The 14,081-nt window shown below is 38.2% G+C and overlaps 2 protein-coding genes and 1 long non-coding RNA gene across 7 annotated transcripts in view; 2 read left to right on the top strand and 1 right to left on the bottom strand.

The window, feature by feature from the left end:
* LOC126372601 (uncharacterized) overlaps nt 1-14,081 on the bottom strand; it is a 290,379-nt gene that overhangs the window by 261,999 nt on the left and 14,299 nt on the right. The window lies entirely within an intron of this gene.
* LOC126372467 (netrin-B-like) overlaps nt 1-14,081 on the top strand; it is a 215,986-nt gene that overhangs the window by 142,034 nt on the left and 59,871 nt on the right. The window lies entirely within an intron of this gene.
* On the top strand, nt 8,418-10,872 carry LOC126372491 (uncharacterized). Its single transcript, XM_050018289.1, has 2 exons — nt 8,418-8,823; nt 9,558-10,872. The coding sequence occupies exons 1-2, from the start codon at nt 8,637-8,639 to the stop codon at nt 10,829-10,831; spliced, it is 1,461 nt and encodes a 486-aa protein (XP_049874246.1). The 5' UTR covers nt 8,418-8,636; the 3' UTR covers nt 10,832-10,872.

A 14,081-nucleotide genomic window follows, 5' to 3' on the forward strand; every position in this document is an offset into this window, starting at 1 on the left:
TGTGATCCAAACATGAATTCAAACTCGCGGATGAGACGTTCGTTATTGTAAAAAAATACGATTCATAGTGTTAATTTTAAATTTAATTTAATATTTTAAATTTGATCTTTCAGATTCATAAATAAAACACGAAGCCGTTATTCAGTGGTTTAAAAAAAGCTCGGTTCGAATCAGTGATAATACGATATAAGTCATTTGTTCTTTGAAAAGAGCTATAAGGGTTTAATTCCTGGTCCCGATGAGGACATATTACAAAAATCACTTTGTGATCCCTAGTTTGGTTAGGACGGACAATGAGGTGATCAGCCTTTACAGGCTGGAAAGTAAGATGATCCGTGCTTCGGAAGGCACGTTAAGCCGTTGGTCCCGGTTACTACTTACTGATGTAAGTAAGTAGTCGTTACATGAGCCATGTCAGGGGCCTTTGGTGGCTCAATAATAACCCTGACACCACGGTTGGTGAGGTTAGTAATCCACCTCACAACCCACACGATAAGAAGAAGAGGTTTAATTTATTATTTATCATTTTTCTTTTCTTTTGTTTACATACATTTATACATACGTAAACTCACGCCTATTTCCCGCCGGGATAAGCAGAGACTATGGACTTTTTTTATTTTTTGGCTTTTTTGTGTATTTTATTTTTAATCTTGCGTTGAATCCACCTCTGACTTCCTTAATTGAAAATATACTTGTGAGTTTTATGTTTTACGCAATTTTTGTATCAACTCGTTTCATAAGTAGGGACTCTTACACTTGCAAACTTTCGTTTTCCAAAAGCCTGAAATCGGCAAGCAATATTGTAATGCTAACCTATCCATCTCGGGTAGTAAAATGGTAATGTATCTCCCATCTCATGTAGTAGTAGCTCGGGGCGTACACGCATTTCGTTTCAAGATAAAAGTGAACATTTTAAATGGAATCCGTCGTGATTGGAACCTCTTGTTAGCAGAGAAAAAAATAAATACGTGCTGTTTAAATCACCCTGTTATCCCCTTGAGCTATATTGTTACATACATACATAAAATCACGCCCGTGATATGGGGTGGGTAGAGACAGATACGCTCCTCAATACGTGTCATCATCATCATCGGCCCATTAACGTCCCCACTGCTGGGGCACGGACCTTCCCTATGGATGGATAGGGAGAACGGGCCTTAAACCATCACGCGCGCCCAGTGCGGATTGATGGTTATTAACCACTGCTAATGCAGCTGGGACCAACGGCTTAACGTGCTTTCCGAAGCACGGAGGAGCTCGAGATGAACACTTTTTTTTGTAGTTACCCATCCTATGACCGGCCTTTGCGAAAGTTCAACAATCGCAGACCGAGCGCGTTTACCGCTGCGCCACCGAGCTCCTCAATACGTGTATTGTGTCCTATCCTAATATGCATGTAATTTTCTTTCGTGTCTCAAGCCTGAAAAGTCCTTACCAAACAAAGGACAGTCTCACACAGTGATTTCGACAATGTCCCCATCGGGAATCGAACCCGGACCTCCAGATCGTGAGCGTAACGCTCTAACCACTAGACCACGGAGGCTGGCTTGAGTCACCTGATTGTCCGAAAAAGTAAGATGATTCCGTGCTTCGGAGGGCACGTTAAGCCGTTGGTCCCGGCTATTTGCCGTAAAAACACCTCCACCAACCCGCACTGGAGCAGCGTGGTGGAGTATGCTCCATACCCCCTCCGGTTGATTGAGGGGAGGCCTGTGCCCAGCAGTGAGACGTATATAGGCAGTTTATGTCTTCTTTCGTGTGGGTTGTGAGATACTACTTCAGCAACCCTGGTGTCAGGGTTACGATTTCATAGTAGGTATACTTACATAAAGAGTGGCCAGCGGTACGGCAATGCAGGACGGAAGGGGCAAGTCACAGGGATTGTAACCTGGAACCTGACAGACGGCAGCAGTAACTGTTAGTACTATTCAGAGGCGGAGGACAGGAGTCCTAGTACGGCTTTGAAATAGACTACTCTGGGCGCCATCCTACTCGTGTCAGACAGAGTACTGCGGGGCGGAAGGCAAGAGGGATACCACTGCTCTATTTTTCCCTAAAAAGTAGTATAGAGGTTGCCTGGAAGAAATTCCTATTTAACAATAAGGCTGCAGATTGTGCTTCTCTTGTCACTTTTGAAATGGTTTTAGTGTTGTGTTTATATGTGCAATAAAGCGTTTTTGTATTGTATTGTATAGAGAATGCTACACCGACAATGGCCCCGATTCCTGCAGACACCGCCTAATTTTATTTTAAGTTATATCCGTCATTTTCATATCCGTCGAAAAGGAAAGAGACGGATGATTCACAGCTTTTAATTTTAGGAAGAATGAGTAAATGAATGAATAACCCGGGCGAATCAAAAAGGTATGTCGCTGGTATGCAATCCGTTTGACGTGCTGTGTACTTAACTGTGTCGGGTTATTGACTGATGTTAAAATTTTTAGACGGTTGTTTTAAATTTGTGCTTGAAATTGACGTGTGTTCCATAATTTTTATGCTTGTCGATTACCCGTCCCTTTCCTTTTCGGCGGATAAGAATATGACAGATATAACTTAAAATAAAATTAGATGGTATTTACAGGAATTAGCACCGTTGTGGCACTTAAATTAGTCATGGCTATATTAAATAACCTTTCCAACCAAAGTATGTAAGGCGAGATAATGTAAGTGTAACCAATTATCTCTACCAGGAGAACCGTCAAGTCCAATCACACGGCAATTAATCAGTATTTGTCGCGATAATGAATTCGCCAAAATTCGCAATCGCTATAAAGTGTCGGATTCCCCGCGCATAAATCAGCATTCCTTAAAGGGCTCTCGATTCCGCCATATCGATTCGATGCAAAAATCGATTCGTCATTGTCTCCGAGATATCGTTGGGGATTATTCACAGGGACACTCATCTTGATAAGTGGAATATGCGCGCACGCACCGACGTTTATTAATATTGTCATGCGTATTTGTAAGGAGAATGTGAGGTAATTGAATTGTGGTGTCTTTATGGCTATTGTATGGAAATGTATGAGGCTTGAACATAATTTTGTATATAATTTCAGATATATTATGTATAGAGATAGAGCAATTCTGAAGCAGTGAATTTGCAAAGCCACGGAAGTATTGTTAAAATTGTAGTTTCCGGCCAAGTACAATCATGAGCAATATCATGTAATCTGTTTAGAACCCTGTCGTAATATCATATTTGACATTTAATGAGACTTACGGTTTAATTTGTCAAAAGATTTAATGTGACATGGTTTCAAAGTGTATTACATATTAGTAGTCGTGACCGTACATAATGTCATTTGCATCAAGTCTACAATAAGTCACGTAAAAAAAAAGATACTATTATAACAAAATGGTACTATACAGGGTGTTAGTGACATCGCACCGAATAGTGAGGGAGATAAGTCGGACCATGATTCTGAATTAATATCAAGTCGTCCTCTGTGGTCCAGTGGTTGGGCGATGTGCTCACGATCCCGGAGGTCTCGGGTTCGATTCCCGGTGGGGACAAATCACAAAAATTACTTTGTGATCCCTAGTTTGGTTAGGACTTTACAGGCAGATCAGATTGTTCGAAAGTAAGATGATCCGTGCTTCGGAAGGCACGTTAAGCCGTTGGTCCCGGTTACTTCTTACTGATGTAAGTACGTAGTCGTTACATGAGTCATGTCAGGAGCCTTTGGCGGCTCAATAATAACCCTGACACCAGGGTTGATGGGGTTAGTAATCACCTCACCCACACGATAGAAGAAGAATATCAAGTGGAATTTTCCGTCGCAAAATTCATGTTTTTTTCAAACTATTTTCAATTCTATACTTTTGCGATGGAAAATTCCAATTGATATCATCCCCCTCAGTATTCGCTACGATGTCACTTACACTCCGTACAAGTACGCACAGGTAGACATACCTACAAGTTCGTATGGATATTAGTGATACCGTACGTAACGAATACTGAGGGGGATAATTTAGACCTTGATTCTGATTATTTTTTTTTAATTGAGGTACATTTTAGTTTTTTTTTATTATTTTTAGTTTCAATACTTTTGCGACGGAAAATTATACAATCCCTTCTCAATCTTAGTCACTAATCGCATTTTACCCCACATCTTTATCGTATCACACTGTTTCGCACTATAAAACTCAATTTAACCGCAGATACTACGCAACAATCTCATTTTTATGGCTTTAATCCTACTTTCATTCTTCTTCTGCCATGCCCAACATTCTCTACCGTACTCCAGCGTAGGGATAATTGCATTTATTTGTCTAGACTTGTTCAGAAATGTAAGCCTGTATGCATGTCATGTTTTAATCTCCAGCCTACACAACTTATTCCGTAAATCTATATACAACGTTCGTTATGTAAAATTCAAAGTGTAACTAATACCTACTGAATTATATTTTTAAATTTTTGAATTTGAATTTCGAATAATGGCTATCGCATAACGTTATTCAATACAATATTTACAAGGTACCAAGGCACGAAACCTCGCTTAACTTCAAACTTTCCAGACTTGCAAAAATGTTTAAAAAGTTTACCCACCTAGTGTTGTAAGAACTCTTTAATAATAAGGACACTGGCTGTTTTTTAATATGACGTTTATCTACTTGTTTTTTTTTTTAATTGGTTGTGTAGGTAACGGTTTTTTGAAGGTATTTTTTATATTTTTAAATGAAACGTTATGCTATTATAAAAAAGTAATTTGAATATTTTTGCTTTACATGCAGTTATTAATTTTTTTACGAAAAAAATAATAATTATTTTAAAGTAGGCTGAATGACGTTTATACCTTTGCCTTTGCTTAGTTTGTATTAAAATTTGCCCAAACGGGGCGGGGGCCCACCCCCTAAGTGTTCTTTTTAAATTTTTAGTGTGTTTTTTTAAATTATAAAACTCCATACTTTTGCGTCGGAAACTTCAACTTGATATTAACTCTGGATCATCCCTAACACCCTGTATATATCACGTGGTTTCCAGTATTTGTAATGCAATGGAATATTTACCTACAATGCCCCGAATGCCGATCTTGCACTTGGAACGCAACCTCGCCAAGCTCCGAACTTTCCAGACACGGCAATACTCGTTTCACATTAAACGTAACTTGCAAAAAAGTTTCAAGTAGGCTTGCCTTTAAGTGTGCTGTCGACCAAATATCAGAAGGAAAGAAACACATACAGTCATGAGCAACATAATGTACCCATTTTAGGACTCTGTCGCACTAACATATTTGACATTTAGTGAGAATTACAGTTTAATTTGTCAAAAAAGTTAATGTGACATGGTACCAAAGTGTAAACATATTAATGCTCGTGGCCGTACATACATAAGATCACGCTTATATCCCTTTGGGGTAGGCAGATACTACGGAATTCCACGGGTCGGTGTCGGGATCCTGAAATGTTTGTTGTCGTGAGGCAATAAAAGGCGTATTGGCGATAAGAATGCCACTCAATAATATTTAAAGAAACAAATTCAACCATAAGCATCTATTCATCCTTTTTAACCCCCGATGCAACAACGACGGGGTGTTATAAGTTTGACGTGTCTGTGTAAATGTGAATGTTTCTGTCTGTGGCATCGTAGCTCCCAAACGGATGACCCGATTTTAATGCGGATTTTTTTGTTTGAAAGGTATATCAGTCGAAAGTGTTCTTAGCTATGTTTAGTGGAAATCGGTTCAGGTCTTCAAGGTCATCAGGTCATTTGTTAAGTGTGATAGGAATGTTACACGCTCAGTTTGCTTGCAAGCATATGTGGGATAAGTTATTTTTTGCTTTTTATAGGGTTTAGCATTTTTAACCTTTTGTCATAATAATTGAGTATTTTTTTTATGGTCGGGGTTTTTTTTATTTTTTATTTTTCACGGTTGCGTTAGGTAACTTCATGTGAGGCATGGATGACAACCACAGATCATAGAAGCAAGGGAGATACACGATTCCGCTTGACGCCTGTTAACTCGCGTCGCGTCGGCTGGGAAATGGCCGCACCAGCACATAACTGGCTGGACAGCTACATCGATTTAGCCGCTGTTCATTGCGCAGTAACACCAGCGATAGTTGTGGTTGTGCGATACCAAGGAAGCAATGAACGACGTGGAAAGTTTTATAACACGATCGTTGTCTCTATAAAACATTTTGCATATTTCTACTCAATATTTAAAGACGTTCCATGGTTGGTCCTACACCAACCATCACCTATATAAATGGGGCTTAAAGGAGTCGCCATACTGTGAATGTGGTCACCCGGATCAAACCATATCTCACATAGTGAACGAGTGCCCTCTGCACCAGTTCCCAGGTGGTATAGCCGACCTGCATTGTGTGACTGATGCAGCAGAGACTTGGTTAAGGGAGCTTAAGTTGGATATTTGATCCACGCAGGATATTTTATTTTTGTCTGCATTACGCAATAATAATATTTAAAGAAACAAATGCAACCATAAGCACCTATCCACCCCGTTTCCACCACGATAACACCCCAGCAATAACTATAAAACATTCCCTCACCTGAAAATGTTATCATTCCCCGCCGCGAAATATACGTATAACTGTACATCATATAAATGTCATTTAACCCCCTCTAGGGGGTCATAACGACCGTCGAATAAATTACTTAACCCTTGCGTGAAACGAGCGGGTGAATGAGTCGTCATTTGTGAATGATGACAGGTGGGCGGCTGGCTATCGAAACGCAGCAGCTATGAACATTTTAAGGCTGCAACATACCACACGTATTGCGGCGACGCAACGCAATTCACCTGTCACGTTGTTACATTCACTAAACAGCAAAGAAAGAAAGAAAGAAACGTTTATTATAAAGGGACACCACAGCAACAAATATAAAACAAACAACAAATATACAATAAAAAATACGGAGTAACACATAACTTACAATCAAACACATAATAAAAAATAAATAAAAAAAAACAACAACATACACGAGACACAAACAATCGAGTGTATGGACTGGTCAACGATGCTGGTGGTGTCCTTTATAAAAGGGCCTCACTCAGCATAAGCCGCGGCGCGAGCCACGACGCTGGTATTCTGTGGACCCTGCTAAGTGAGGCACGGAAGCCGTGTCTCCCACAAATACAACTTAAATGAATACACCGCCGTTTAAAGTCATTTGACCGAATATCCTTGTCACAATTTGTTGAATAAACATTTTCTCTCTCTCTCTCTCCCTCTCTTTTCTAAAAACCGGGTAAGAGCCTTCAGACCGAGTGAGAGACTTCAACGCTCTACAATAATACACGCCAAAAAAAAATCTCTTCTATAATCCAAACCCAATTGTTTAACTATAGTAAGACACATGAGTAATATAATGTATCCACATAAGGATTCTATCGCACTAACATATTTGACATTTAGTGAGACTTACTGTATAATTTGCCAAAAAACATGATGTGACATGGTACCACAGTGTATGCATATTGATGCCCGTGACCGTGCCAAGTCGAATGAGGCGTCAAAGTCTAACGTTTTCTGGCTATTTGCAGAAAATATCGATTCAGAATCGTAGTAAGTGGAATTCCGTGGTCTCTGCTTACCCCTACGGGAAATAGGCGTGAATTTATGTATGTGTGTATCAATTCAAATTTTCACAGTTCAATTCAATTTTCTAAGTTGAAGTTGACTTTGTGTCGCTCTTTTAGCTTAGCTTAACTGATCGTGATTTGAATGGATTGAATATTCATAGTACTATCTGATATTGCCTACGTTTAAGGCGCGGCCATTTTTATAGTTTTCCGCAACGAAATTAAGTCTACGCAGGTTCTGTAACGCGTTGTGTTTGGGGCGTCGCAACGCATAGATGTGTTACCGCTCTATAAAAACGCGGCACAGGAATGAAAACGTTAAGCAATGAAAACAAAACGCAGTTATACGAGTTTTCCGCTTTACTGAATTGCGTATTTCGGGGTTTGGATTATTTGTGTGATTTTGGTGTACAGACAGACGGATGAATTTGTTAGGGTTGCTTTCCGAATGAAGCATTGTCATTTTATTCACGATAACTTTTCGTAACTGCATGGGTGGCAACCACAGATCATAGAAACAAGAGAGATATGCCACTAAATTACATGAGTCCGCATGTCGCCTGTTAACTCACGTCGGCGTGTGAAGCGGCCGCACCAAGACATTTCCACCTGGACCTCTATATCGATATACCCGCCGTTCATTGTGCAGTAACACAAGCGCTATTTGTGCTTGCGTGGTACCAAAGAAGCAATGAACGACGTGGAAAGTTTTATAATACGATCGTTGTCTCTGTAAAACTTAGCGTTTTGTGCATATTTCCACCCCACCGGCCATCGGGAGCATAGCTGTATCAGAATTCTGTTATGGTAAAGTTTTTCGGATGAATCTGTGACATACATACGCACATACATAAGATCACATAACTAGGTATAAGCCGCGCCATTAAAGAAACGAATCGAAAATGGCGTCACTCATCGTTCTCTCTCACTCGCACGCTATTGCTGTCTTTACTCACACACGGGCGTACCGTATACAAAAAAAAAATGAATCAGTCTGGTTTTGCTCTTCCGCTGCTACGACGCTCACGACGCTGTTTGTTTCCAAATTCCTAACCCAACTTTTAAGTGCCGTGTTGATACGTGGTCATTATGACGACTTCTGGAAAACGAGGCAAGGTTCTTCGAAGTGATGCACGTGATATTGTTTATAACGTCATCAAATACTTCCAAGAAGAAAAAAATTTGGAACGGTATCATCCGTTTCAATACGCAAACGCTCGCGCCGCCATGGCCACGGGTTTATCTGTTAGCACTATTGTGAAAATAAAAAAAGAAGGTATGTAATATATTTTTCGTATTTAACAAGGGTATGTCATTAGTAACCCGCGGCATGATTTTGTACACAAGTATAGACATTAAATAGTTTTTGTGAAGAAATCTATAATTTACGAGAAATAATAAAATAACCTCAATATTACACGATTGATGTTATTTTTTTTTTAAATTCGTCCAGTTAGTGTGGAGCAGGCTAAGATCATACCTAATTCATAAAATAAGACCATGTTGCCTAGATTGAAACGAAAGAAGTCCCGCGGCATATTGTGGAACTAAATTTGACTTTTCTTATTTCTTTGCAATAGAGTTCTTTTTCGTGTCTCAAGATGGCCGCCTTTGACGTGCAACGACCTCATCCACGGGACTTCTTTTGTGGCGCGGAGTTCTAGTTTATCGCTAGTTCTTTGTTTTTCTTTTTAAGTTATTTTCGCCTAGCTTTTAGCATGCAAAAGCTCATAGCCCATATAGGCTATCTTCTGTAAAAAACAACTAATGGGAAATATTTTCATTCCATTTTTGAACTAAATCTTTCTTTTGGAAACGAAAATTAAGTTTTAATCTTATAATAAGATTTATATGTATAATACAAATTATTTCTTTTATAAAAATAAGGAATAAAATATGCTTATAAATAGGTACTTCTTAGATATTCTCGATATGTTACGGCTAATATCCGATGATAACTGCAATGTTCAATGTTTTTATTAATGCTGAGAATTATTTTTGTTTTTTAAGGTCAACTTGCTGAGGAGAAGAAGACAAGAATTCGGACACCCAGCAAAGGGAGACGTGGTCTACATAATACTAGAGTCCCCATTGACAATTTTGATATCTGTGCCATCGGAAATATTGTTAATTCTATTTACGATGTGCGTAAAGAAGTACCCACGTTAAATAAAATATTGGCATCCGCAAAAAAAGACTTAAATTTTAAAGGATCTAAAACAACTTTGAGGCGGATTTTAAAAAATAAACTTGGCTATCGGTTCAAAAAATGCCGTCAAAACAGATCGATTCTTATAGAAAAAGACAATATTAAAGCTTGGCGAGCCCGCTATTTGCGACGCATTAGAGAAAATGATGCATTAGGACCCGATAAAAAACCTGTGATATATATGGATGAAACATGGATTCACGCCCACTATACAGTAAGCAAATGCTGGCAAAGTTCGAGGGATAAGGGTGTTCGAAAAAATGACAGCCCTGGCCAAAGGTGGGTAATAGTTCACGCAGGAAGTGAAAATGGTTTCGTGAGTGGTGCTGGCCTGGTTTTTAAAGCGAAATGTAAAACAGGTGACTACCACGACGAAATGGATGGCCAAAATTTTCTAAAATATTTGAATGAAAAATTAATTCCAAATCTGCCTCCATCATGTATTCTAGTACTAGACAATGCTTCGTATCATTCGATGCAATTGGACAAAGCACCAACAACGGCTACTCGAAAAGATGATGTAAAAAAATTTATGAAGGAACATAATATAACCTACAGAGAGGAATGGACAAAAGCAGAGCTCCTAACAGAGTTAAAGAAACAAATGCCAGAGAAAAAGTATGTAGTGGATGAATTATTAAAATCACACGGACACGAAGTCCTAAGATTGCCCCCATATAACTGTGATTTGAACCCGATTGAGCATATCTGGAATTTGTTAAAACAAAGGGTTGCTGACAAAAATGTGGAACAGCATGAAAACAAAATTGAACAACTAACAAAAGATGCCATCTCATCAATAACAGCTGAAGACTGGAAAAAACAAATCAACCATATTAAAAGAGTAGAAGAAACGTACTGGACACGTGACGTTACGAATGAAACGGAAATAGATGATTTCATTATACGAGTGGGTATGGATAGCAGCGACGATTCATCAAGTGAAACTGATACTTCGGCGGAAGAAAGGGACAGTGAGATGTCTGGGATTGAAGAGATTGATTACGATGACCCCGGTGAAGGGACATCAACGTCTACTAAAACCGGTGAAAGGCCATCAACGTCTCAAAATTAATTTGTCTATTTTGATAAATAAATAATAATGTTTCGCTCAAAGCATTGTTTTATATTTACACCTATGTATTCTACATACTTATGTATCTCTTAACAAGCTTGAAACTAATGGGTTTTCGATCCCGGAATATTAATCTTGCTTAAAAAATATTTTTAATAAAATTGAAAAATATCTATTTTTTCGAAATTTCCCGGGAACTAAACCCTAGTATTGCTGACCCTACCATCTGTCTTTGCAAGTACTAGACGCCATTTTCGATTCGTTTCTTTATTGGCGCGGCTTATAGGCAACACGTGATTCTACTTACATCGTTTTATCCTCACATCGTATTCGCTTCTTTAACTTTTACCAAAGTCTTCACACACATTCGTCAGATTAGAGTCCTTTTCCCAACCTTTCCTCAATGTCCTCGGTTTCGTTAGAATTATTTATATTCACAGAAGGCTTTATAGGAATACCATGTTGGATATTAAGTATTTTACGTTCAACTGCGTGAAAATACATTATCGAATCGTCGTTTTAAGATAATTGAATCACATGTGCGCCTTCGTTGAAAATTGCTTTGCTAAATTCACGATTCGAATGTATTTACTGGTATTGCATTATTCAGAGCTCATACTCATTTCTCCAACCACCCAGCAACCTTCGTATTAGGGTTAATATGGAACCGCCAGAACACATGACTACGACTCAATATTATTTATAAATAAGTATATATATACACACTTAACACTACCATGTCAGGAAATGATCCAAATCAATAGTGAAGTATAAACTAAACTTAAATTCTACTTAAATAATTTAAATCTACTGTTTAAATTCAGACAGCGAATCTTAACTATATAAGTATACTCTGAAACCTTATTCAAGTAAAACTTTATTTCCTCTACACAAATACATAATAATATAATTAAAATATCAGAAATTAAAATATTTACTGTCCGGAAAACTGTCGTATATTTATAATAATGATTATTATTGTCGTATACAACACGATATTTTTTATTCATAACCTATTTTTAAATTAAATTGTGTTTTACCCTTATAAAAATTGCTGCAAAGAAAAAAGTTGTTAGTCCTTTGACTAAAGTTGGAAATTAAATCACATAATTCGTGATTCGAATGTAATATTCAGAATTCATGTGTGATTATTATATTACGTTCACGTCTCGCTCACCTCCGAACTTTTGCACTGAGAGTCATTACCTCCGTCTGTAGTAATTCGCGAATAACCGTCGTCGAATTATTCGCGAATAACCGTCGAATTACTCGCGTTCGGAATGCGTAATCGGTGCACTGAGGTGCGAACTCAAAGGGCTGGGGGAAGGATAGTGGTGTAAGTATGTCAAAAGCGGGACAGAGGAGCAAAAATGCGGGACGACTTTTAAGGCAGGACATACGGTCACGAGTTCTAATATGTATACACCTTGAAACCATGTCACATTAACTTTTTTGACACGTTAAACCGTAAGTCTCATTAAATGTCAAATATGAGAGCCCGACAGGGTTCTAAAGTGGGTACATGATATTGCTTATGACTGTACACTATGCTTGCAAGAATAGGGTACCTTCCAAGTAGTCAAATAAATCAGTTAGTCTTTACCAAATTGGCACTTGTGTGAAAAATCACGCTGTGTGACAAAAACGTGATAAAATATCAGACTTATTATTACATTTTTCTTTATTAAAATTCGTATAAGTTAAATAGAAAAATAAAATGTTTGTCGTTTTAGATCTGTCTTTATTTGGTAATCAGAATTTTATAATTTATCTTGAACCTAGTACACGACCCAATTACTGTGAGATCAAATAATTGAAATATTAATTTCAGGTTTGACCAAATTTCAGATGTCTATGGTTTAAGACGATCTATTCTAAACCGGCGCGCGTGTATGAAACGATTGATGAATGTGGAGGAAGCAAGAGAAGTGTGTCCCCCGCTGGGAAATAAGCTTGAGTTTATATATGTTTATGTAATTTACACATACATAAACTTACGCCTATTTCCCACCGGGGTAAGCAGAGACTATAGAATTCCATTTGATTCCATTTTTTTGCATTTCAATCAATCAATAATACTTTATTTTATTGCACAACTACATAATTATACAAAGGACATAAACATACAAATAAAAACATAAGCACAATAGGCGGCCTTATTGCTTAACATTTACATTTATTTATATATATATTTTTTTGCATTTATGATATTTCATATTTATATTTGACCTCGGACTCTACCCGTTGGGGTGGTAGAGCCACAAGTTTGCACAATACTTACTACACACGATTCCTACCCACCCTCACAAATAGAAGAATTACTAAATTCGGTGAAGCGTTGGTACTTACCTAGTTCATCTTCCGATGGGTGTACCTTTAACTAACCAATTGAAAATGTAGTTATAGCGTTATGTTAATTTGTGTAACTGACGAATCGCATGTAGGTAAATGACGAAATTTTTTCGCAGCTTTTTGCATCCCAATGTCTATAGTGGCCCTGATTCCTGCAGACACCTCCTAATTTTGCTTTAAGTTATACCTGTCATTTTCTTATCCGCGGAAAATGAAAGGGACGGATGATTGATAGCTTTTCATTTTAGGAAGAATGAGTAAATTAATGAATAACCCGGGCGAATCAAAAGGTATCTCGCTGGTATGCAAACCGTTTGACGTGTGCTGTCAATATAATTCTGTCTGGTTATTGGCCAATGCAAAATTTTTAGACGGTTGTTTTAGATATGTGCTTAAAATTGACGTGTGTTCCATAAATTTTATGCTTGTTGATTACCCGTCCCTTTCCTTTTTATACGGATACGAAAATCCATGTAGCATGAAACTACACTTATGATAAGGTGATAGAAATGATAAGATAGACGGGGACGGAGTAAAGAAAACAACCGAACCGGCCGAGTGGCTTGTTGGCACTAATTTATTAAATGCTGTCATAAACAAATATAAAATTGCAAATTGCACATGTTCTAAAATCGTACGCTTCGCCGTACAGACAGATATAACTTAAAATAAAATTAGATGGTGTTTACAGGAATTAGCACCAGTAAGTGACTATATCACAATTTGTGCCGTTTCTTAGGACTCCTACAAACCGGGACATCCCGTTCAAATCAGGACGCTACCCAACACTACCCGATCCCCCCTCGGGGGGCAATCACTGCACTTCCCTGCGGTTCTTGAATGAGATAGAGCACCCGAAGGACTTAAGAGCGAGATAGATAATTAACGTAGACGACTG

The sequence above is a fragment of the Pectinophora gossypiella genome, chromosome 14, assembly GCF_024362695.1.
Source record: "Pectinophora gossypiella chromosome 14, ilPecGoss1.1, whole genome shotgun sequence".
Taxonomy (NCBI): domain Eukaryota; kingdom Metazoa; phylum Arthropoda; class Insecta; order Lepidoptera; family Gelechiidae; genus Pectinophora; species Pectinophora gossypiella.

Coding starts and splice junctions, on each gene's coding strand:
- LOC126372491 (XM_050018289.1), top strand. CDS start 8,637: ATGACGACTTCTGGAAAACGAGGCAAGGTTCTTCGAAGTGATGCACGT. Junction 8,824..9,557: donor TGTGAAAATAAAAAAAGAAG/GTATGTAATATA, acceptor TTGTTTTTTAAG/GTCAACTTGCTGAGGAGAAG.